Raw genomic sequence first — 24,692 nt, forward strand, 5'->3', positions numbered from 1 at the left:
ATATTGTTCATTTAGTGACCATTCAAAGTTATTAATGGCACTGAAAAAAGTGACTTGCACTTGTTCTCATACTTACAACCAGTGTAGTATCCCCACAGTCATGTGATCAAAATTCAGGCACTTGGCAATTGATATATACTTATGATGATTGCAGGACATGTGTTTACCATGTGCAACCTCCCCAGCTGGTTTCTGACAAGCAAAGTCATTGGGGGGAAGCTGAATGATGTTACAATTCTATCAGCATTCAATGGGTGTCATGCCCCTGGTGGAGATTGACTCTGAGGGAGAGGCTGAACAACCGACAGGGAGTGGAAATGTGGCTCCAGAGGTTGTGGAGGAGGCTTGGCTGAGCAGTCAGAGGAGGACCCAGGCCCATCCCCTATCCATCTTAGGGCATTCAGGGAGGAGAGGATAAGGGAGAGACGTGGTCTCCTCAGGAGGAAAGGGCCTTGATCCTCTCTTCATGGGCTGCAGCTGTGACAACTGAATAAGAGTTTGGACCTGTGTACTGGCGAACGCTGGAAACAAAGCGTGTAAATATCTCTAGTTTATAGTTCCTCTCTGAGTTTGATGTCCTTCCCAGTGTGTGTTATCTGTGGACATCCTCCATCCCTTATCATGCCTGGTTTGTGTTGCATTTTTCCTTCTTCGTGCAACTGTTTGTATGGGAGTTTTTTTTGTCTTCTGTCAAAGATATTTGGAGGTTGGAAGCAAAGTGAAGGAATAAAAGGGGCTTCGCCTGTTTTCTGTGACTGTCTTTGTTTGGTATCCCACCCTGGGTCATCACAATGGGTGAACTTTGTTTATAGACATAATATTGCCTCTTAAGGGCTTAGATTTTGGAATAAAGAGCCATTTTATCAATTTTATGTGATCATCTCCTTCTGATTTCAAGGAAGGCTGTTTCCTTTGACAATTAAAATGTGCTTGTTTACCAAATTCTAAGTGAGGGTTTTATCTTTGCATGTGCTTTAGAAAAACTTGAAAGTAAAAAAAAAAACATATGAAAAAATGTATTTTCTGTTCTTATGTTTGTAAAACATGGTGGCTCTGATCCAAAGAATCTATCAAATTATTATATTTGGGTTGATCAATCTTTTGTAAAGATGATTGTTTGGGAAAAAACTCAATTTCTCATAAGCACAAGCAAAATCTATTTGCCATGGCTGTAGCTGCATCTCGCTTGTTGGAAGAAACTTGGATATCAGACATCTAGTTTTCTCAATTTTGGAGGCCTCCTGGTTTTTAATCGTATTCATTGTGTTATTTTCTAGATTGGTTTTTCTACTATTTTAATATTTTTTAATATAATTTTACTACTCATGTATGCTTGAATATCCACTTGCTAGAAAACTATAATAAAACTGGTATAAAAGCAAAACAGCAACAAAAACCTAATTTGTGCCAAAGGTCATTTTCATCATCTATCATGTAAAATGGGATAAGGCTATTCCATTTCCTCAGATCAGTGTATAACAACATTAAAAAGCTGTGGCCATCCAGCTTTCTGTGGAACTCCAAAGCAAAACATGATAGAACCTTCTCATTCATGTTCCCAGAAATATTCAAAAATATGCTGTCATCAATTTGGCAAGCATAAATAGCATACAGTACTGATCTAGACATTATTATTGTTATTCAATTATTCAGTTAAGGCCTCTTTCATTTTTGAAGTTCCTAGGTCTACTCATTGCAGGGTTCTGAAGGATTCCCTGGTGTATAAGTGTGTATTTGGGCACACATGCATAAAGCATTACATTGAGGGTATAAGACTCAGTTCTTGCACAGTTAATTAAAAGCAACATAATAGCAAATGTAACAGTTGCAGATGGAAAAGATGGATGGATGGATGAAGACAAGACTCAAAAAGGAGATTCAAATTATGTAATTTTGAAAAAAAAACATTGTAAATAAAATGCAAAAGGGCTAATTGATTGAATTTATTGGCTAAGGCTTCCTAGTTTCTTCAATAAATATTAGTTTATTTATTGGATTTCTTGTGAAGTTGTTTAAGTTCATTCTGGCCTGCATGTTGAAGCTGGAATCATAGGGGAAATCAATGAACATTGCTGCTCCCTCTGAAACTCAGACTGAGAGCTGTGGTTCTCAGTGAAGAGATGTCAATTGTATAACAACAGCTATTCAACTTCAAGTCCAGGCAAAGCACTGCAGGCAACCCTCTGAAACTAGCAGGAAAGAGGCAATGAATTTTAACCATCCAGGGATATAAGAGAGAATCCACTTCCTTAAACTACCAGAGTACAATCAATGATTTTATAAGACTTCATCCTAATATACAGTAAACTTTCTTATCTAAGCATGCCATGCTGTGGGTCTAAAAGCCACTTGGCCAAGGTCAAGCCTTGAATTTGGAATGCCAAATTATTTCTTTGGGAATTTCTGTTGAAACCATCTTCCTGGGATCAATTTAGTTCTCTCATTGAGATTCCAATGAGGGATCACAAATCTCCTTTGGACAGAAGTCCTCGAGTTTTTAGCTAGCACATAACAGAATCAATCGAGTGAAGTTATTTTTCATCAGTTATGCATCCTTTGGACATTCGTTTGAAAATACTAAGGGTGACATGATAGCAGTGTTCCAATATTTGAGGGGCTGCCACAAAGAAGAGGGAGTCTACCTATTTTCCAAAGCACCTGAACACAAGACAAGAAACACCAGATGGAAACTGAAAAAGAGAGAAGCACCAAAGAACTAAGGAGAAATTTCCTGACAGTGAGAACAATCAACCAGTGGAAAAGTTGTTGGTGTTACAATAATGGAGGCTTTGAAGAAGAGACTGGTCAGCCTTTTGTCTAAAACGGTAAAGGGTCTCCTGTTTGAACAGGGAGCAGAAGTCCTCCAAGGTTCCTTCCAACTCTGTATTCTGTAAAAATATGTTATGAAAAGGTACAGACTTATAGAAACCTAAACTATTGGCCTGTTTCATTATTGGTCTAAAACAGGGCTATCAAACTTGCACCCCATGAGCCAGATGTATCACACGCTGGCTATACCCCTGCCTGATTTAGCGAAGGGAAAAAAGTCCCAATACATCATGTGATGCTGCCGATGCTGTGATGACGCGAGCTTGACACCCCTGGTCTAGAAGAAACATTCCATCCTTGTTGACAGGTTTTTCCCAGCACTATTAAGCTATGCTGCAAGCTATTTTCTACATGGAATCTAAAATAGTAAAATACTGTTTTACTTGGAATCTTCTAAATTGTTGAATTTTAGTTCTGCATCTTCTAGGCCAGTATTTCACAACTATAGCATTTTAAAGATGTTTGGACCAACTCTCAGAATTCTGCATCCACTGTGCTGAGGAATTCTGGAATCAAAGTCCATACATCTTAAAGATGGTGAAGTTGAGAACACTGGTTTTACACCAATGTTGGTTTCCCCCCAATATGAGCTGTAGTGGTGCGGTGGTTAGAATGCAGCATTGCAGGCTAATTCTGCCGCATTGCAGGCTAATCGATTCTGACCAGCTCAAGGTTGACCCAGCCTTCCAAGGAAGGTAAAATGAGGACCCAGATTGTTGGGGGCAATATGCTGCTCTGTAAACTTTAGAGACGGCTATAAAGCACTGTGAAGCAATATATAAGTCTACAGTAAGTGATATTGTTATACCAATGCCTAAAGCAGGGGAGTTATGAATGGTGGTGTTGCAATTAGCCGTAACTTTTAAACACAGATTTTCACCAAGTGCCTATTAATGTGAAGTTCATTTGCTCATTAAAATAAACATATACATAATATTGAACTCTGGCCCTGAAATGACTTGTATTTATATTGGTTGTTTAGAACAATTCTCAAGTTGTTTCCTCTCCAATCTTTCCATGGAAACCGGTTATTCTGGGACTAGGTGGATTGAAACTGGATTGTGCATTGAACTTTCTCTTGATATATTGGCATTTTGTCTCAGCTCACACATCAGTTACACTGAAAAGGTCATAGTAAATTAACTATGACTATCCTACAGTTATAAAAAAAAGAATAGTACTATCATGCAGAAAAGCACTCAATTAAAATGATCCCTGTGAAAACAATTCAGTTTATAGCCAGATATAACCTATCACATCATTTACTGCTAAATTTGAACAAGACATACACAATGGACTCATATACACATCTACTTGTTCATTGATCTTTCTCCCTTATGAACTACACTATAATAACCACTTTTCCGCATTTCAGCCTTTAACCACTTGTCTCCTGTGGATAAACTGGCTGGAAATAAAGCTGGCTTGGAAAGGTTTTTCTCCCATATTTCAAATCTTTCCTCCATTTTGATGACAGTAATGGCCAGCTGCTTTGTTTGAATAGTGGTTAACGGGGCCCCTTATTGGCAGATTCCTCTGTTTCTTTTGCTCCTTCCACAATTGCTTTCCCTCTTCTGAGAATGGAGGATGAGGGGACAGTTTTAACATCCTTCCTGTCACTTGGACTAGAAGTAGAAACTTGGCAAAATACTTGACCAATATTTCATCATTGCTGGGTTACCATATTCTCCCCTCTGCAGTATTGGATGGTAAATATGAAAAGAAATTGGCTGGAAGGCTTTGCTCCTGGGATTCCAGAGAGGTGGAAACTGCAGGACATGTTCTTCTTCACTTCTTCTTGTATGGAAACATCTGAATCAGATTCATACTACCACTAATTAGGGATATCCTGGTCACCCGAATTTGGCCATGGCGAGATACTGTTCATAGATGAAGTACACCTTGTTATAATGCATGTGGCTAGGTTTTGTACAGCAAAATGCCTTTTTGTAGCTCTGATTCATTTAAACACCTGATATTTTTCCTTTGTTGATATTAATAGTTTTAGATGCTTTGACTGTGTCATAATTGTAGATAACTAATATAATTTTAGTTTTTGCATTATAATTTAATGTAGGCTGTATCCTGGATCTCACTTGTAGCTGTTACTTTGTTTTACAGATGTATTTTAACTCTTAAATTATATATACCGGTCTACAACTGCAATAAATTGAATTGAATTGAAAAGCATTGTTGTGTTGAACCTGCTAGAGAAAAAACAGCCAGTACTTGCTTGCTTGCTTGCTTGCTTCCTTCCTTCTTTCATTTATTTGTTTGTTTGTTTGTTTGTTTGTTTGTTCGTTCATTCATTCATTCATCTCCCAGCACAACCAAGGAAGACTCTTGGAAGCTCACAGTGATAAAAACATAACTGTCAAGTAAAAAAAAATCTTACAAGTTCATTAAACTTTATAAAAGAATAAGTTGGCTGAGATTCTAAAGACAATATGGAAAAGCTGTTTTCAACTTCTTTGGAAAAGCCAATAATGTTGAAACAGGCAGATCTCTAATGGGAACCCATTCCAAAGGGCCAACCTTATCACAGAAATTCAATACTTTTAGCCTTCAACTCCACTTCCCAAAATAAGAGATAGTCAAGTTTGTCTCCCAGCCTGATCAAAGTTGTTCAGCTGACTCCAATAGTAAAATATGATCCCGCAGGCAATTTAGCGCCAGCCATAGAGGGTTTTACAAGATAAACCCAGCACTTCAAATTGTCCCTAGGAGCTAATTGGAGGCCATTGCTCTTGGGCCACTGCATTCAGTACCAACTTAATCTTCTAGGAAGTCTTTAAAGAGAGGCCCAAGCAGAGTATGTGGCAGTAATGTAATCAGGTGCTGAGTCATTGCAGTCAATACAGCTGAATCATTTTTTATTTTTTTTTAAAGTTCAGCCTTTATAGGAGACAACTCACCAACCCAATGCAAAATGACCAAAGAAGAAATTTGAGGCTGCAAGGCTGTTCACCATAGAATATAGAACTGGAATATGCAGTTTTGACTGAGGATATGCATCCCCCACAAAATGTTTTATTACACCATTCATTTTCATTGCTGAATATATCATTTCCATATATTAGAATGATATTTCTTTTGTGGCTACTATTTTTTGAATTCCATAATGGGTTTATTTCAGTGTGTCACATTTCAAAATTGGAAAGTATATCCATTAAAATGGAGTCAAGTTTCTTAATCCCCATCCCCGTTCATAGTTTAATATATACAACTCCTGAAAGTCAATGAAAGTGTAATTACTAGCTTGGAGATAAATGTTCTCCTGTGAAGGCTAAAAATAAAATTTGAAAACTCTAAAGCTAAACAGATATCTTCACAGAAGAATATACGTACACACAAACACATCACATATATTCATTTCAAGTTTGTGTTTTCTCTAAGACACTTCATTGTGCAATCCATAGCTATAAAATGAATAAAAAGGGGGTAAGAGTATTTTTGCTGAAATTGTACCAGTCTCAGTGTTAAGTATAGAGAAACAAGAATTCTTCAATGTTTATTATATGTTTCTGGGACAGCAGGTTGCCAAAATACAGCTAGTCCTCAACTTACAACCACAATTGAGCCCAAAATTTATGTTGCTGAGTGAAACATTTGTTAAGTGTGTTTTGCCCCATATTATTCTTATCACAGTTGTTAAGGGAATCACTGCAGTTGATAAAATTAACAACACAATTGTTAAGTGAAACTGGCTTCCCCATTGAATTTTCTTGTCAGAAGATCTCAAAAGATGCTCACATGACCCCAGGATATGCATCTGAATTTTGATCACATGACCATGGAGAATGGGGATGGCGCAATGATCATAAATGTGAAAAACAATGACAAGTCATTTTTTTTTCAGTGCCATTGTTAACTTCAAATAGTTACTAAATGAATTGTTGTAAGTTGAGGACCACCTGTATGTCACGTTAGACTAGAGGTTCTTTGTGGGAATATGGAGAGACAGCATCAAGTAAAACTAAAAATAATTAAGCCTTCCTTTTTTTTTTTTTTTTGCAAATGAAAGACCCAGGAGCCAAATACAAAATTGACCACATTCTATGCAGGTTACCCAAAATTTAGTTAAGCAGTTTTTATATTCACAGTGTAAGGGGCTGCTTTCCAAATCTGGGTAAATTACCCAAAATTGAATAAAAGTTTTTCTTCAGGTAACAACTTACAAAGCCATTACTCCATCACAGGGACTTTAAATTGACTTAAAATATACTACCTGTATTGCGAACAAAGGATTATTGGATAATGGGTTTGAGTCAGGAAATAAAATGGCAACCACAGGCCTAAGTTGTTGCAAGTTCTCAGATGAGAAAGATCATCGTATGAAGTAGCAATAGCAATGGCACTTAAACTTATATATCGCTTCATAATGTTTTACAGCACTCTGTATGTTGTTTACAGAATCAGCATATTGTGCCCAACAATCTGGGTCCTCATTTTACCAACCTCAGAAGGAGGCTCTGTGGAGGCCAGAAACAGGCCTGTTTCCAACTTCTGGAGCCTCTGGGAAGCCCGTTTTTCACCCTCTGCAGACCTCCACATGGGCCCCGCACTTATCTGCAATCCAAAACAGGCCGCGTGGGGACTCCTGAGAGAGGAGGGGCAGGGTGGGTGGAGCCATCCAATCATTGTAACTACCGGTTCACCAGATCAGATGTAAAATTAACATCCGGTTCGGTTGAAGTGGCACGAACTGGCTGAAGCTCATCCCTATCTGCCATACTGCATTCTAACCACTGTGCCACCACATAATGCCAATCTTCTAGCAAGTATCACTAGAATGCAAAAATCATTCTTTTGTACTGTTGTTGTAGGCTGAGTTTAGAATTTCCCCCTTCATTTAAAACAGTAATCTTACTATTACAAGTAGTACTGTGATTCTAGTAGACCTCTCCACCTGTTCAGAAATCTTTAAACCAAAGACCTCAGGAAGGAACTTATTCATTTGAATTTTATTTATAGGTTTACATGACATGATCTGAAAGCAGTGCCTATAAATAAAAAATACAGTTGTGGGAGGGACAATAAAATAATTTTAATAAACTCTGTTACAACAGACTTTCAAAGGTAGCTTTAAAGAAATGTCTGTCTTCACAGGTAACTCATTTAATGGTGTTTTGTAACCTTCCTTTCTCCTCTCCTCTTTCTTTAAGATATTTGAGCAGTTTGTCAAGACGAGAATAAGAGAAGAATATAAGGAAAAGAAAAACAAACTACTGCTAGCCAAAGAAGAATTTAAAAAGCTGCTTGAGGAATCTAAATTGTCACCGAGGTATGAAGCAACTTTCAAATACAAGTCCTAATTGAATGTGGATTTGTGACTAAACTGAGATTATGCCAGAAATCAAGCTTCTGAATATGAACGTATCACTTAGAGTTCTGGACACAAATATTTGTCATCTTCTGATGACATCTTCTGAGACCGTGTGAGACTATCAAATCTCACAAACTTCAATATTCTTGCAAAAGACTCTGATACTTCAGAGATGACACCCCCACTGCTAGACCTTGTGAATTTTTTAGAGATTTTTTAAAAAAAATATTCATTAATCCCTATTCCATCATAGTTGCCTAAATTTACATGATAGAACTGTAATATTTTGCCAGCCTTTTAATAGATGGTACAATACATAAAGGTACGTTCAGTGGCAACTCAAATCATAGACAAGTTTTTAGAACCAGTAGTGCTTATTATACTCTACTCTTTATTATTTTCTACCCATTTTCCCTTTTTCAAAGAAAATATACCAGATTTTCTTCCATTATTCTATTACAGCTAAGGCCCAATTTTTGAAAGGTTGACTACATGTTAGTGTCAACCATCTCCACAATCTTTCTTATTAAGCCCTAAATTATACAAGAGAGGCTAAATCCCATGTCCAGTATAGGTTTCTGTATTCAAATACATGGAGAAAGTGCTTAATTTATGTCAAGAACATATTTGATATCTGCAGTAATCAATAGTTAATGAAGATCTAATTCATTGTCATGCATTGTAAGCAAGTTGAACTAAATATATTATCTCAGTATATAAAATATACTGAACAGTCAAAATCTATTACTGTATTTTATTATGCTTTGCAGTAGCAGATCCAGTTGCAAGCGTGATTAATGCTTGCTGTATGCCCAAGTACACTTTATTATATTATAAAATCAGTAATGTCTTTTCTGCCTTCTGACAAATTCCAAATTATATTCACATAAGAATTTATCATTCATAATGGTGACTGCACACTAAACGTAAGATTTTAAAATGTTGCCTGTTTTGTTTAGCTGTTTTCCATGATCTTTCATGGAAAGAAGGATCTAAGAATCGTTTATAAAGTTATGATTCTTATTTGTAATTTTATTAATCATCAAGATACTTTATGATGACAGATTTATATTACAGGGATAAAGAAAAACTTGCTCATTGTTTGAATAATTTTATAAACCTCCCTATGTTAATGTAGGGAATAATTTTCAGATTTTAACAATGTATTATATTTTTTTGTATATGGAGAATATTGAAGAATTATTCAATACCTATGAGAATAAAAGTAGCTATGATAATAATTTAAAAGGTTGACTTGTACTGCACCATTATAGTTATTTTGTTAAAGATGAAATAAGAATATATATATATATATATATATATATATATATATATATATATATATATATATATATATATATATATATATATATATATATTTCTTAAGTTTTCGGGTACTTACATGTATGGTGTTCGGCTTGGTTGGGTATTTTCCCGTCATTGTAGTTCTTTTAAAGTTGTAGCAACGTTTCAGCAGAATCTCATCTGCCATCATCAGGCTTCTGTATTGTGTCCGTCTGTGAGTCAGACTTTTACAGTGGTTTCAGATTTGAATTTGGGGCAGCCTATTGCTGTGCCAGAATGGTTTTTTCTTCATCCTGATTGGTTGGGAGTCTTGGTCTGTGTTTATTGGTCTCGGAGTTTGCTGTGTTCTGCTTGATTGGTGTCTCTAATATCTTCTGTCTGTTTTTGGCTCTTTTGTATCTTGATTGGCTGGCAGCATTGTGTTGCTTTAATGGAGGTCTTTAGTGCAGCTTGGCTTCGGGTAAATGGACGGCTATCATTAGTTAGGAAGCTGGGTTTCATCTGGGTGCCTGGTTGGGATGTGTTTGAGCTGGAGGTATCAGGGGATCTGTTTGTGCCCAGGTGTTTGCCTGGCTTGTGGTGTGGAGATTTTTTTGTTTGTGAGTGCAGGCTTCCAAATGATTGACAGCCTGGTGGAATCATCTCTTCTATTCATGCTTTCTGGTCTTTTTCAATCTCTATGGCTTCTCTGATGATTCTGTGATTAGGGTTTTCTATAGTGGCCAGGGTTTTGGTGCCATTGAAGTTGATGCTATGACCTGTGGCTTCCATGTGTTGGACTAGTGAGGAAGTGTGTTCCAGCTTTTGACTGCATTTTTGTGTTCATCCAGGCGGGTGCTTATTCTTCTATTGGTCTGTCCAATGTATGTGGCCGGGCATGATGCACAGGGGACTTCGTATATGCCTTGGTTTTCCAGGTCAATTTTATCTTTGGGGTTGCTAAGGATGGCTGCTATTTTTCTGTCTGTTTTGAAGGCAGTCCTGATGTGATGTCTGTGTAGTACCTTACTAATTTTGTCTGTAGTACCTCTTATGTAGGGCAGGACAGCTGTTCCATAGGTCTGTTCATCTTCTGGGTCTCTATTATGTTTCAGTGTGTTTTTGTGGATCAAGCTGGTGATTTTGCTTTTGTGGAAGCCGTTGGCTGTCAGTACTTTAGTCAGGGTGCATAGTTCAGTCTTAATGTGTGTCTTGTCTGCCAGGCGTTTGGTTCTGGTAATTAGTGTTTTAGCCACGGAGTTTATCTGTGCTGGGTGGTGGTGGGATTGGGCGTTGAGGTAGCGGTTGGTGTGGGTTTTCTTCTGGTATATGGTGTGTCCTAGTGTGCCATCTGTTTTTTTGTAGATTAGTACATCTAGGAATGGTAGTTGTTTGTTTGTTTCTGTTTCCATGGTGAACTTGATTTTGGGGTGTGCGCTGTTTAGGTGTGTTAGGAAATTGTTTAGGTTTTCTTGTCCATGGGGCCAAATCACGAATGTGTCATCGATGTATCTTAACCATAGTTTGGGTTTGAGGATGGCATTGGCCAGGGCTCTGGATTCAATTCTTCCATGAACAGGTTTGCAATGACAGGTGACAGTGGTGATCCCATGGGAGCTCCTTCTATTTGTTTGTATCTTTGTCCTTTGTATATGAAATATGTGTTGGTTAAGCAGTGTTCTGTTAGTTCCATGAGGTGTTTAGCTGGTTGGTATTTATTTTTGATGATTTCAAGGGTCTCTTTATTGGGACTTGAGTGAATAGTGAAACCATCGTCAAAACTTACAAGCAGATCTTCTTGCTCCACGTGTAGATCTTTGATCATTTCCAAGAAGTGGTATGAGTTTTTACATGAGAAGCTGCTGTTTCAGCATGGGGCTGTAGCTCTTTTGCTAGGTGTTTAGCTAGGTTTTGTAGTGGTGCTCCTCTGGAGCTGACTATGGGTCTGAGAGGTATGCCTTCTTTGTGTATTTTTGGGAGGCCGTATAGTTTGGGGCATCTGGAAGATTTCTCTCTGGGTATGATCGCGTGTTGGATCTCTTTGCTTATGTGGCTGGTTATAATTTTCTTCTTGGTTAATTTTTCCAGATATGTGGTTGGGTCTGTGTTTATGGGTTTGTATGTGGAGTCTTGGAGTAGGTCTGTCAATTTTGTTTCGTAGTCTTTTCTGTCCATTACTACAGTGGCATTTCCTTTGTCTGCTGGGAGGATGATTATGCTGCTATCTCTTTTCAGGGTTTGTAGTGCTTTGATTTCATTTTTCTGTAAGTTGCTTTTTGGTGGTTTGCTTGTGCATAAGATGTTGGTAACTTGGTGTCTTATTTTATCAGCTTCATCTGTATTTAATTTAGTTAGGCTGGATTCTACTGCACATATGATGGATTCTGTGGGGATATATATATATATAGCTATTTTTCAATTTGTTGAGGGTTTTTTGATTATTGGTTTCACTATGTTACTGTCTTTTCACCACTATGGTCACACACAATAGTTATGGGAGAAGAAACATAGGACAGACTGCTATATGCTTGAGTTCCAACAAAATCCAGGATATAAATGTATTAAAAATTAATTAGAGACAGTTTGGTCTAGTAGTTAAGGCAACAAGCAGAAACTGGGAAAATGTGAGTTCTATTCATGCATTAGGCAGGAAGGTAGCTGGGTCTAAGCAACCCTAGAAAGAAGGCAGTGTCAAAATACTTCAGAAATTTTGCCAAGAAAATGAGAAAGACTTGTCTAAGTAGTCCTCAGGAGTCAAAAGCTGAATTGAAGGGGGGGGGGGGAGAGAGAGAGAGAGAACACATAAATATTAGGAATGTTAAAATCACATAGTTGCAAAATGCTGCCATGACAACTAGGACAATCACAAAATACCAATTTGCAAGAAATCAAATGGATAAGATGTTATCTATGCCCTTTCCTATCTACACTCATATCCTTTATCACTGAATGTTAAGTCCAACCCTGGATGTTTTTGACATTTTATTTGTTTTGGGCATGTGCGCTAATCACTGGGTCAGCACCTCCTTTCATTTCCATTTTTTTTAAAAATAATATCATGTGGCAGTTACTCAAGTCAAGTCAAAGTTTATTTCAGTCAAAGACCAGAAATGAGAGCACGTACAATACATTTTCACAGTTTAAGATAATTCCCCAGGCGGACACTTAATATTGCAGAAAACTAGCTTCTTGTATTGTAAAGTGAACCAATTATTATCTCTATTTTATTATCTCTAGCAGGAACACTTTGCAAGTCTTCACTTTTTAAGCTAAAACAAACATGTTCTGTGTTACACTCTAGAAATATGATATTTATCTCTGTCAAGATCATGGGGGGAAAGGTCCTTTTTTCTTGAATTGAATATTTTCAAGCTACTAGAAAGCAAATATACCTAGGGAAACCAGGGGTGGGGGTGGAAAGTTATTTCAAAAAGGGATCAGAATCATTAGATTCATCCATTTTTCCTGCAATGCTTCAAAAAAAATATGACCCTTTAAATACAACAATCCCTTCTAAATTCCCCACTTTCTGTGATTTTCATGGGGTGCCTAAAAATTACTACATGACGGCATGAAGCAGGGTCATCAAAAATCAAGATGTCTGCCTTGCTCATGTGATTAAAGTTCTGCCTATTTATTATGGACCTTGTATGTGTAAAGCACACACACACACACACACACACACACACACACACACACACACAATAAGAACAGGTTTTTAACTGTGTGGTCCTGAATGCAATTTACATAAAGCCAACCATTGAAATTTAAGCTAGAATTTCCATATGCCATACACACTTTTTATTTAGCCATACAAATTATTTCACAAATTCTCCTATATATGTTAGTACTGGTCCCATCCTCCATATTTCCAGAGAGAGTCACACTTTAGAATAAAAAAATATTTGACTCACCAGTTCTGATGTAAATCTTAGCCTTTTAAAATATTATGCTGCTATGGAAGGAAAGAAGCCATGTTGTTTGGCAAGTTTTAGTGAAACCATTTAAACTCTTAATTTTTGAGAATCCCATCTTAATCTTAATTATGTTAGATCATCCACAGTGAACTAATTATTCCTCTAGGTTCCATGAATCAATAAATGAGTCTATTATGTGAAAGTGGAATATTGACTTAGGATGAGAAGCCAAGCAGGTCAATGAATTTTCGAGATTTTTGACTTTAATATTTCCATTTTCTTTTCACCTCTGTGACAAGGAAAAGATGCAGTAAGAATGGTTTCAGTAGAAAAAAAAAAAAAAAGGCTGTGTGTTTAAGAAAGAGCCAAAGAGTATAACTGTCAACTCATAAAATATTTCTATGATCTCTTTAGAGTTGCCAACAGAAAGGGAGGGGGGAAAGGGGTCTGAAAGAGCAGTGCAGCAGCTTGGAAATCGAAAGTGCATTCCATACATAGTTTTTTAGAGATAGTAAGTAGGTGACTGATGTTTCTGCTGTGCGAAACTCTAACTGGAGAACATGGCTGATGACTCTTGGCTATGGATGTGCCTCATTGGAGAATATGAATTATGATATACCCAGAGGCTGGGGAAAAACCAGGGTCAAGGGTGAAAATGAATTATGAGTCTCAGAGTCAGCTACACCCAGGCAGTGCCGGACATGTTAATTCCTACTAAATCCTTTGAAGTTTTGGAAGTTTGGCTCAAGACTCATGATTTAATTTGGGGTGACTACCAGAATCCTGACAATAACCATCAATTGCAGAATCCAAACCTCAGATCCTGATGACTCACCCCAAGGATGTCAAACTCAAAGCCTGCGGGCTGGATCTGGCCCATGAGATGCTTAGATCTAGCCTGCTGGAAAACAGCAAAGGACCACCCCATGGTGCCTCTGCCAGTGAAAATGGAGCTCTGGAGGCCTGGGTCCCTTTTCACTGGCAGAGAGTTGCAGGAGGCCAGCTCGGCCAAAAATGGAAATCACGAGCCCATTTTTGCTGGCAGAGCACTCCGGCCCCCACAGGCGCCCCAACATGAGTGATGACAAGCTGGCCACACCCACCTAGCCACACCCACCCTGGCCCCCTGATGTCAAACACAACCCTGATGTGGCTCTCAATGAAATTGAGTTTGATACCCCTGACCTACCCAGACTGGATCCTGAAACATTATTATGGGACACATATATTTGCCTTCATTCACAAGCATCTATTGACCCAGCTTGCAGTTGTATGAGAATCCTTGCTTATTCTTTGATTATTCCTTTCCCATTCTAGGACCACCTTTAAGGAGTTTGCAGAGAAATATGGTACAGATCAACGTTTTCGATTGGTTCAGAAAAAGAAAGACCAAGAGCATTTTTTCAACCAGTTCATACTTATCCTTAAAAAGAGAGACAAAGAGAACAGAATAAGGCTACGGAAAATGAGATAAAAAGGAAACCTGCAATAAGAATACAAGTCAAATACTGGGGCATCTATGGTTGGAGAAGATGAGTGGCATGCATTTTAATATCATCTTTTGAGTTTTTTACTCCCAGCAATTAGAGGAAGGAAAAAAAGTCAGAAAATCCGAAGAGCCATCTAAGCACACAAAGTTTCTGTCTGTTGTATATGGAAGACTGCACTGCAGAAATCTGTAGTATATTTCATTCTCAGAGACTTAATGTTTCATATTGAAGCTCTCTTTTTGTACAACATTCAAATTTGATGCGTTTCTAATTACATGATATTTCAGTCCCTTAATTGTTTTAATAATTTATGAAAATTATTTGTAATATACACAAAATTGAAATCCAGCATGATTTGTTATTAAGCAGAAGCAGATGCCATCCATAATAATATCAAGGATTTTTTTTAACCATTTAAGAAAAATAAAAGGTAACACTATACTTCTCTGCACATTTATTTGGAAATAAGTCCTGTTGACTTTACCAACACTTGCTCCCAAATAAAAGTGGTTAAAAAATGCTGCACAGTTATGTTTCGGCAGCTTTGTACATTAAAATAAATAAGTAAATGGTTTAAAGGTCCAGTGATACTGAAGAAATCATTATTCAATGTTCATAGGTCTAAGTCTAGTTTTCTGAGTCGTAGTAGTAATAGGGTATTAATTGTAATCATAGTGAAGATGTGAAAATCCTGGCATCTTTCCTGTAGAACAGTGTATAAATCTTTACCAAAAAAAAAGCTTTGTAATTAAATTATTCTCAAAATGCTCTAGGCACATCAAGACGAGCAGCACTTCTATATTAAAAGCTATTATAAAGAAGTTATTTTGTAAACCCGTCCTACTAATATTTGAGTTATTTTTATTGTATGCGAAGAGTTTGCATGAGATCAGTCTCATCTTTGTATAATCAAAGATTTTAATCTTTTTTTAATTAATAAATATTTTAAGACTATTGGTCATGTTGTTTTACCAAATGATTGAAATCATCTCTAAAATCACAACTTTAATTAATCTATTTAATTGAAGACTGAAGAATAAGTATGGAAGGGGAAAACTTTTTCTAATTCTAGCCAACATTCTTTAATTTAGTTTCTCCAGAAGAAGGCAACCTTCTACAGTTCAAATCATCTCGGATGACAGGTAGTCCTCAATTTGCACCATTCATTTAGTGATTCTTTGAAATTATAATTGAAAAAAAATGACCAATGATTGGTCCCCACTTTTAAAAACATTGCAGCATCCCCATGCTCACAAAATTAAAATTTGGGCACTTGGCAACCGGCATGCATTTATGCATCAGATGTGAAAAAAACAGGTGCACATGTTAAGGTTCTAATTAATTGATTACTATAGCCAATGCACAGGATTAGCATCTGGACAGATAAGCTTTAACTGCATTAAAGTGGGTTTGGACTTCTTTCGACTGTGATACATAATGATTCTAAACTGATGTCTCATTTAACTCTTCCCCATAGCTCTGCCAGTCTCTCTTCTACATTGTGTCACTTACAGCATCCCGGAGATCACATGATCACCATTTGGGGATCTACCCTCATGGCTTCCAACAAGCAAAATCAATGGGGAAAGGTGGATTCACGTAATGACTGTGAGATTCATTTCACAACTGGGATAATTCACTTAGCAACTGTAGCAAAAAAGGTCATAAGATCAGGTGCAAATAGCCTTGCTAAGCAATTGATGTTCCAGGTTGTAAGTTGAGGACCTTTGATCCTGTAATCTTCATTTAGCAACCACAATTAGAATAGAATAACAGAGTTGGAAGGGACCTTGGAGGTCTTCAGTCCAACCCCCTGCTTAGGCAGGAAACCCTACACCACTTCAGACAAATGGTTATCCAACATCTTTTTTTAAAAAAAAAATTGGAGCATTCACAATTTCTGGAGGCAAGTTGTTCCACTGATTAATTGTTTTAACTGTCAGGAAATTTCTCCGTAGTTCTTAGGTTGCTTCTCTCCTTGATTAGTTTCTACCCATTGCTTCTAATCCTGCCTTCAGGTTCTTTGGAGAAAGCTTGACTGCCTCTCTGTTGCAGCCCCTGAGATATTGGAACACTGCTATCCCCTAGTCCTTCTTTTCATTAAACTAGACATACCCAGTTCCTGAAAAAATTGGGACTAGCAATTTGATTGTTTTTGCAAAGCATAACCACAACACTGCTCATTATCTTACTTCACTTTTCCTTTGTTTTATAGACTGTTAAGATTGTAACTGCAAGGATTGGTAAAAGGATTGGATATTTAATTTAATCAACATCGTATTTGTGAATGGTTGCCATGAGAAACTGCCTTTATTGCTTAAGGTACTTTGGAATGCATTACTCACCTTTGACTAGATTAAAAGTTATTAACAAAAGCAATATTTGCCAAAATACCCACAGGAAATTATATTGAGGTTGCTGCCCTATATCAGTGGCAATGTTTTAGGCATTCTAGATTTGAAAGTGACAGTTTCTTTAGTTATGTAGCTGTATTTGTTACTTTGAAGCAATGATCCAGTGACATCTTGTAAACTGGACATTGCTTGACTTTAAGAATTGGCTATTTTAAAAATTATCCACAAGTAACATTTGTAGTATTTTCCCCCTGAGTTTCAAGTGAAAAGATAAACTTATTCTTTACTAATAGTCGTAAGAGAAGGAATTGTCATGATAAAGATAATTCCATTATACTGTATATAAATAAAATACCAAGATAAAGCTAAAATAAGAATAGCTGTTGTTCTTTTACACTACAGTATCTTATATTCCTCTGTTTCTTTGCAGCCAAAAATAACTGTCATTTCTATCATTTCTTCCTTGGGGAAAAAAAAACTCAGACTGATTATTTTGGCCTTTCAATATATTTAGAAGTTTTACTTTCCAAAGTCCAGGCAATATGGCAGTCCAATCTCTTCTTCTTGAAAGTCTCAAGTGATGGCGCTCCCACAACTTCCGAAGGCAAGCTATTCCATTGGTTGATTGTTCTCACTGTCAGAAAGTTTATCCTTATTTCCAGGTTAAATCTCTGCTTGTTCAGTTTCCATCCATTATTCCTTGTCTGGCACTTTAGAAAATAGCTTGACCCCTTCTTCTCTGTGGCAACCCCTCAGATATTGGAAGACTGCTTGTCTTTACTAGACTAGCCATGCCCAGTTCCTGTAACTGTTCTTCATATGTTTTAATCTCCAGTCCCCTAACCATCCTGGTTGCTCTTCTCTGTACGGTTCTGGGTTATCTTGAAGAACATAAGTGGTTGATTGTAGAAAATAAGAAAGATGACACTGATGAAAAAAATGCAACTGTCATTATCTGGGCAAAAGAGGCTGACTTTTAAAATCTAGAACAGATATATGATATTTGAAAGCAAATCAGAGATTCTTTTAATTCACTGAAGGGAGGAGATACAGTATTATCAGATTTTCATGATTATCTTATAATAGCTAATCTCAATAGAAGTAGTTCTGCCCTTCCTGTGTAGTTGATTTCCCAGTCCTGCCCATCTAATGGAGCTAACATTGGTTTCCCTGTCACTATCTCCACTTACCTAACAAATAGTAAAGGAAAAAGGTTCTGTAGATATTTGGAAATAGTTACCGGTAACTATTAGGTAGCTGCCTCATCACTGAACTTTAGAATATAAATTTATGAGGTAGAGTTCCACTTCTAGAATAGCAATGCAAGGTTTCTGACATATAATCACGTAGATGGTTTGAAAACTATGAACAATTTAATGATGAACCAATCTAAGTATTAACTATGGGATCTATAAATCAAGAGTCATTCATGAAGTTACAAACTTGACAGTGGTTTTACAACTAGGCCATGGGAATTTAGATCCCAGAATTACAATCTAGAGCCAGATTTGGACTGACCATCTACTACCTCAGCTAGCCAGTAGGTTTGTCATGATAGGTCAATATTGCAGTACAGCACATTACACATCAGACAATATTTCCCATGAAATGGGATGAACTAAATAAATGAATTAAATTTTAACGATACAGCAAGTGGCTGTGCATGTTTTAGCCCCATTTTACTGGGGAAAGTTTTAGTCAGTGTTGGTGCTACACCTCTCCATCCAAAACTAAGGCATAACTTGGGAGTCAACTTTATCACACAGCTCCTACTCAAAGAACAAATGGCATTAGATCACGGATGTCAAACTCGCCGTGTCACATTGCCGTCACATTGCCGTCACATTTTCCCCATTTGCAGACCTGGGATGGGCATGGCCTGTGCATGATGCATCTGGCCCACAGGTTGCCAGTTTGACACCCCTGCATTAGATGGTTCACTGAGAACTAATGCACCAGCTGCACCCAATTCAATTGGAAGGGCCTTCAGATGGTCACTCATGCCCTACTCACCTAATGGTTAGGCTGCTGTAATGTTCTCTACATATTGGATCTTTGCTTGAAGATCATCTTGAACATGGGTGTCAAACTCGATCATGTCACGTGACATCACGTGTTGTATCACAATGTTTTTGCCTTTGCGGAGCTGGGGTAGGCATGGCCTATGTGTGATGCATCTGGCCTGCAGGCCACCAGTTTGACACCCCTGACCTTAAGCATACAAATAGTCCAGACTAGCATGGCATGAGCAATGATGTACATATTGCAGTATGCTTGGTCTTCCAGCTGTCTGCCTGTAAAATAAAGCAAAGAGGTATGCTCCAGGTCTCCTCAATTTCATCTACTATAATAGGAAGCATGCTTTCTCTGTTGCGGTGCCTGACTTCTGGAATAGTTACTCCTCCAGAGGCCTGTATGACCCATATCCCAATAATGTTCTAAAAGTTTATGAAAACCTGGTTGTTCTCCTAGACTCAGGGATTGTGAAGTCTCCCCTATTCACATCCCCAAGATACTACTCCAGAGTTTGGAGAAGGATGAACCAATCCTGAGCACATCAGGGGGGGGAGTTGGTCAATGGCTCTGAGTAGCCGTCTGAGAGGGATTTGGCTGACACACAGAAAGACAATACTGAGTCTTTGGGTGGGAAAACACACAGCTGCAGTCAGTCAGTGATTAGGAAAAGAAACTGCCCTCTGATCCAAGAACATGTAGGGCAAAGAAAAGGCTGGAGCAGTGAAGGTCAACCAGATTACTCATGAGGTGGCAGCCTCACCCTTCTTGATGGGTTGCACTATTTAGCACAACAGACAGATGGAGGTGATGCTGAGAATAAAATGTTTATTTCCCTAGCTGTGTGTTTTCTGCCTTGCTTTGGATTGACACCATGCCTTGTGAACTCTTGACTTTTCTTGTCTCATGAACCCTCTTGTATTGTGGATTTAATCTTGCCTCGTGGGTTTACCTTGTTTGGGAAATGTTCAAGTGCCTTGTATACTCATTGTCCATTGCTCTGTGGACTAGCATTGGCCTACTTTTGGCTGGACTTAATTAGGACAATTGTGGGTTTTTTAGTGAAGGGAATTGCTGCAGAATATTAATAAACCCACTAAACCACCGTTATGTGTAAGTAAGTGGGATACACTGGGATATGGTGATATTGGGAGAATTCCATGCTGGAGGTGGCTGATAGATTGATGGCAGACTTTATCTCCCATCCTTTCTGCTCTCCACCTGTCCATCTTTTTGTTTATCATATGGATGTATAATTCTCATTGTGTTCCTTTGGCACGTTTATCATTCTATTGTTGTATTCCTATTTGTACTTCTTTCATTTTTCTTCCTTTTATCATTGTAAGCCACCTGGAGTAGCCTCAGGGCAAGGTAGAGGGCAAATAAATTTAACAAATAAATAACAAATGAATAAATGGTGGCTGCTGAGCCTCTGGGGCTTCTTTTGTTACTGCTATGTTTGGTTTAATCTATGATTTGTTTCTTAATTTTAACTGCACCTGCTTTGAAAGTGGAAGCTGCACATAGTCATTTGGAGTCAGATGGAGGAGAGAGAGAAAAACACACACGTAGTCGGCACAAGCACTGACTTGCAAATATTGCATGAAATAAATAACATCCTTTGAAGTCTATTTACAACAGTTGTGCAAAGATTTAATTCAGAGCTTCAAATTCAAAATGATGGAATTGAATTGTACTAATGAGCTCCATGGTGTATTATAAAGAAATCCTTTAACTTTGTGAAGCTAAAGCATTCTTTTGCCATTTCCTTAGTTGTAGTTTTACCAGTTGAAGCTGAAAAGCATTGGCAGCCTTTCTTTCTGCTTACCTTTGAGGAAGTAAGCTGTCCTCTGTTTTTTCTCAGCTGAAAACAAGCACCATCTAAAAGGTGAACATATATTTTACTTGAAAAAGCTCTCGTAGGAAAGGCAAAGCATCCATCTGATGAGAAGCCAAGGGAAATGGCAGGAGAACGTTCCATTTCAGGTGGTATTTTTTGTGCATTTGAAATGCACCTTATAGAAATCTCCCTAAAGAAGGTCATATTGATTTAATAATGGTATATAAATATAGTACAGACAGCTGGAGTTTGGGGGGAAAAAAACCTCTGCACTGTTTTCCTTCACTTTATGGAGTTTTAAGAAGAACTTCTGTGACTCTAAAGAATATTCTCCCTCTAAAACCTAATATTATCAACTACTACATGTAGCACACACAAATCCTGGAAAAACCTTTGGAGGCAGAGTAAAGGACCTCACAGTGGAAAAGTGCACCATCAAAAGTGCACATCAACCACATTGATGAAACAAATGAAACATTTGTTAAGAGAATTTTGCCCCAATGTTGCGATGTTTCTTACCACAGTTGTTAAGTGAATCACTGTACTTATTAAATGAGTAACGTGGTTGTTAAGTGAATCTGGCTTCCCCATTGACTTTATTGTTAGATAAAGTGATCACATAACCCTAAGGCACTGCAACCATCATAAATATGAGTCAGTTGTCAAGCATCCAAATTTGGATCAGGTGACCATGGAACCACTGCATCAGTCATAAGTGTGAAAAGCAGCCAGAAGTCACTTTTTTCAGTGCCGTTGTAACTTTGGACAATCACTAATTGAATTGTTGTATGTCAAGGACTACCTGTATTTACAGAAATACTTTGGGTTCCAGGTAGGTTCCATATGCATTGTTAGAATGGTTAAAATATGTGATTTTGTTTGGAAGCATGCCTAGTTGCCTTGAAAAAAATGGAAAGAGTAATAGAGAAAAATATGATTGGCTGGGATGGGGTGGAAGAGTGATAAAAACCTCAGCAGGTTGCCTTCTGATAAATGGATAAATAACCACCATATTCTGGGTAAATGAACCATTCCCCCAGGAGATGAAATCATGGAAAATAAACCCAAATGTTTGCCATTTATATATGATATTGCAAAAGGAAGCAATTGTCAGACCCATGAAAAGAAGATGGAAAGACACATAAAGACAGATATGAAATTCTTTTATTAAAAATGAAAGGAGAAAAGCTTGGGTTTCACACCAAAAACCCCCACATAGATTGCATGGAACTATTTTGGCAGTTATTTCTGATATGCGTGATTCTTGCCACAATTTTGCAATCTTGGCTTATCATTTTATAACCTCATTATAGATGACAAAAGAATTGAATTAAGACATTTTCTACTATGTTTTCTATTAAGTTTACAAATGTGCTTCCTGTTCTGTGAGAGAAGTAGATAAGTGAAGATTTGCATTGTTCAGTCAATATGTAAGCTAACTCTTCCATATCTTTATGAATGAAGTGGACCTTAGTAGCCCATTTCATTCCTTTCCATAAAAATATGCTTTTGAAAATATATCTGTGAGAAAAGTTACTTAGAGTTTGTATTTTGTAATGAATGAACATGTGGAAAGGTGTTTGATCAGAATTATTTTTACAAGCCACGCTCTGGATGGATCTCAAATTTAATATTTGCACATTCCCAAATATTCATGTAAGACTATAATCATCTTACAAGTACAGATATCATCAAACACTGGAAAAATAGACAGTTCAAATGAGTATAAAGCTTTATTGCAAGTTTAAATTCTCTACTAGAATCTAAACTACTAACAGTCAAGGGAAATTAGAGGGAGATAAGAAAGACATTCAAGGAGGGCTGGACTTAGATGTCTTGTGGGTGTGAAAGGATTCATGACTGATGATGCGTTTGACCCCTCCCTTGGGTTCAGGCTGATCATCTCCTACAGATACATTGTGTGCATTTAGAACCTTTCAATAAGTTATGATTAATTATAATTCTTAATAGACAAAATAGTGCCTGATTTTCAATCATGGTCCTCATCTCCACATTCATAGAATTTACAGGGAATCTTCTATCTAGGTAGGGATTAGATCCAGCAAAACTTAATTGCAGCTTATATTATTTGACAAGCTTTCATGATGTTTGAATGCATATATTCATAAAGCATACAAAGAGACAGAAAAGTGACTGTGCTTGAACATTTCCTTGTGCTACAGTTTTCAGTAATCATAATTAATGGTGGGGATTTTACTTCCTTGTTAAACAAATATGTTCAGTACTGTATATATTTTTATAATGATAATTTCAATTAAAACATAATGAAATATGCATCTGTTTGCTTTGCATGCAGTAAAGCTTATCATTCCCCAGCTAAAGTTTGCTACTGATATTGCCTACTCTAATTTATATAATTTCTGGATCGATTCCCTTTATTCCTCCATGGAAGGTTTTGATTATTTTTTATCACTCTGAAAATTGCTAACCATTTCCATTGCTCTACAGTTATTGTATGTCCGCATACATATCTCAAGGTACATTTCTGTCACTAATCAGCCAGGAAATTGCCGAGCAGTAGGGACTGCTGTAACAAATAGATGTTTTGTATATGAACAAGACACATCGATTATTATGGTTGTTCCATATTATGTCTCAGAAGAACTGAAATTTCAGTTCATATTGTTGCATTGAAATATCTCAGAAGCCATTTTCCTAAGAATGTTTTGATTCATTATTTTCTTCTTCTTCCCATCCCTGAAAGCATAAATTATGTAGTTTAAAATATTCTCTATTATTTTTGCTATCAAATGTCATTTCCCCAAACACTGTTTGTTGGAGAAGTAAAAGGGAGTACTTGTTGGACTTTCTAGCATGAAAAAAATAAGTCATTATGGCTCATCAATGAATTAATGAAGTTCACCATCATACAACTGCTCTGGAGAAGAGACTATAACACAAGGAGTGAATGGTGAAGCTAGGGATTTCATTCATTCTTCTCAAGTGTCAGCTCGCGAAGCTTTCCCGACCTGCTCCCGAGTTGCCATAGGCAGGGGGATGGGAATTGCACCTCGCAGCTGCACCAAGGAATTTATACCTCAGTCAAAACCAGACACAGCCCTAGCTGGCCAAAGCCAAGACCATCTCCACAGAAACCCATAAAGGCTGGAGGGAGTGATAACTATGACCTGCGAAATTGCTTTGTTGGAGAATGTGACTGGTAACATACTCTAGGGGGAGGGGAAAATAGGGTCAGAAGCAAAGCGTGAATTGGGTGAAGCAGAACTGGCTTCACCTAGGTAGTGCCGACATGGTGCTCCTAATAAACAATGGGATTATTCTTGCTAAATGGCTTGAGACTCTTAATTTTATTAAGTCATTGGTCGGAACCCTGACCCCAAGAATTTACCATGTCCTTAGACATTGAGATTAGGATCGTCAATAACAACTGATCTGAAGGATTGCTCTGATCTAATAGCTGATTTGTTGCACACTGGATCTCATAGTCCTTCCCACTCTGCCATTCTTCTTTGGTGTAGTATCGTATGAGCAGTGAAAAGAAAATATAGTGTTTGTTTGTAGGAGAGATCTATGGGCACTGGTGGTGTGTTTCATCTTCCAACCTGGGTTTCAGCTGAATCCAGTGCCCATTTCCACTGAAGCTCTAAGTGAAACTGC

At 37.6% G+C, this 24,692-nt stretch overlaps 1 protein-coding gene across 2 annotated transcripts in view; it reads left to right on the forward strand.

Moving 5' to 3' along the window:
* TCERG1L (transcription elongation regulator 1 like) overlaps positions 1 to 15,800 on the forward strand; it is a 184,201-nt gene extending 168,401 nt beyond the window's left edge. Inside the window, exons 12-13 of one of the 2 annotated variants that reach the window (XM_026670660.2) lie at positions 7,995 to 8,113; positions 14,674 to 15,800. In XM_026670660.2, coding sequence (XP_026526445.1) covers positions 7,995 to 8,113; positions 14,674 to 14,830 — 276 coding nt within the window. In that variant the 3' untranslated portion in view covers positions 14,831 to 15,800. The remainder of the gene's footprint in view (positions 1 to 7,994; positions 8,114 to 14,673) is intronic. The other variant, XM_087964295.1, reaches the window with a different exon arrangement.
* Positions 15,801 to 24,692: the final 8,892 nt, after the last annotated feature.

Source organism: Notechis scutatus, chromosome 4 (genome assembly GCF_049901735.1).
Source record: "Notechis scutatus isolate UNSWTSFEM ecotype Mainland chromosome 4, rNotScu1.2, whole genome shotgun sequence".
NCBI classification, from domain to species: Eukaryota; Metazoa; Chordata; class Lepidosauria; order Squamata; family Elapidae; genus Notechis; species Notechis scutatus.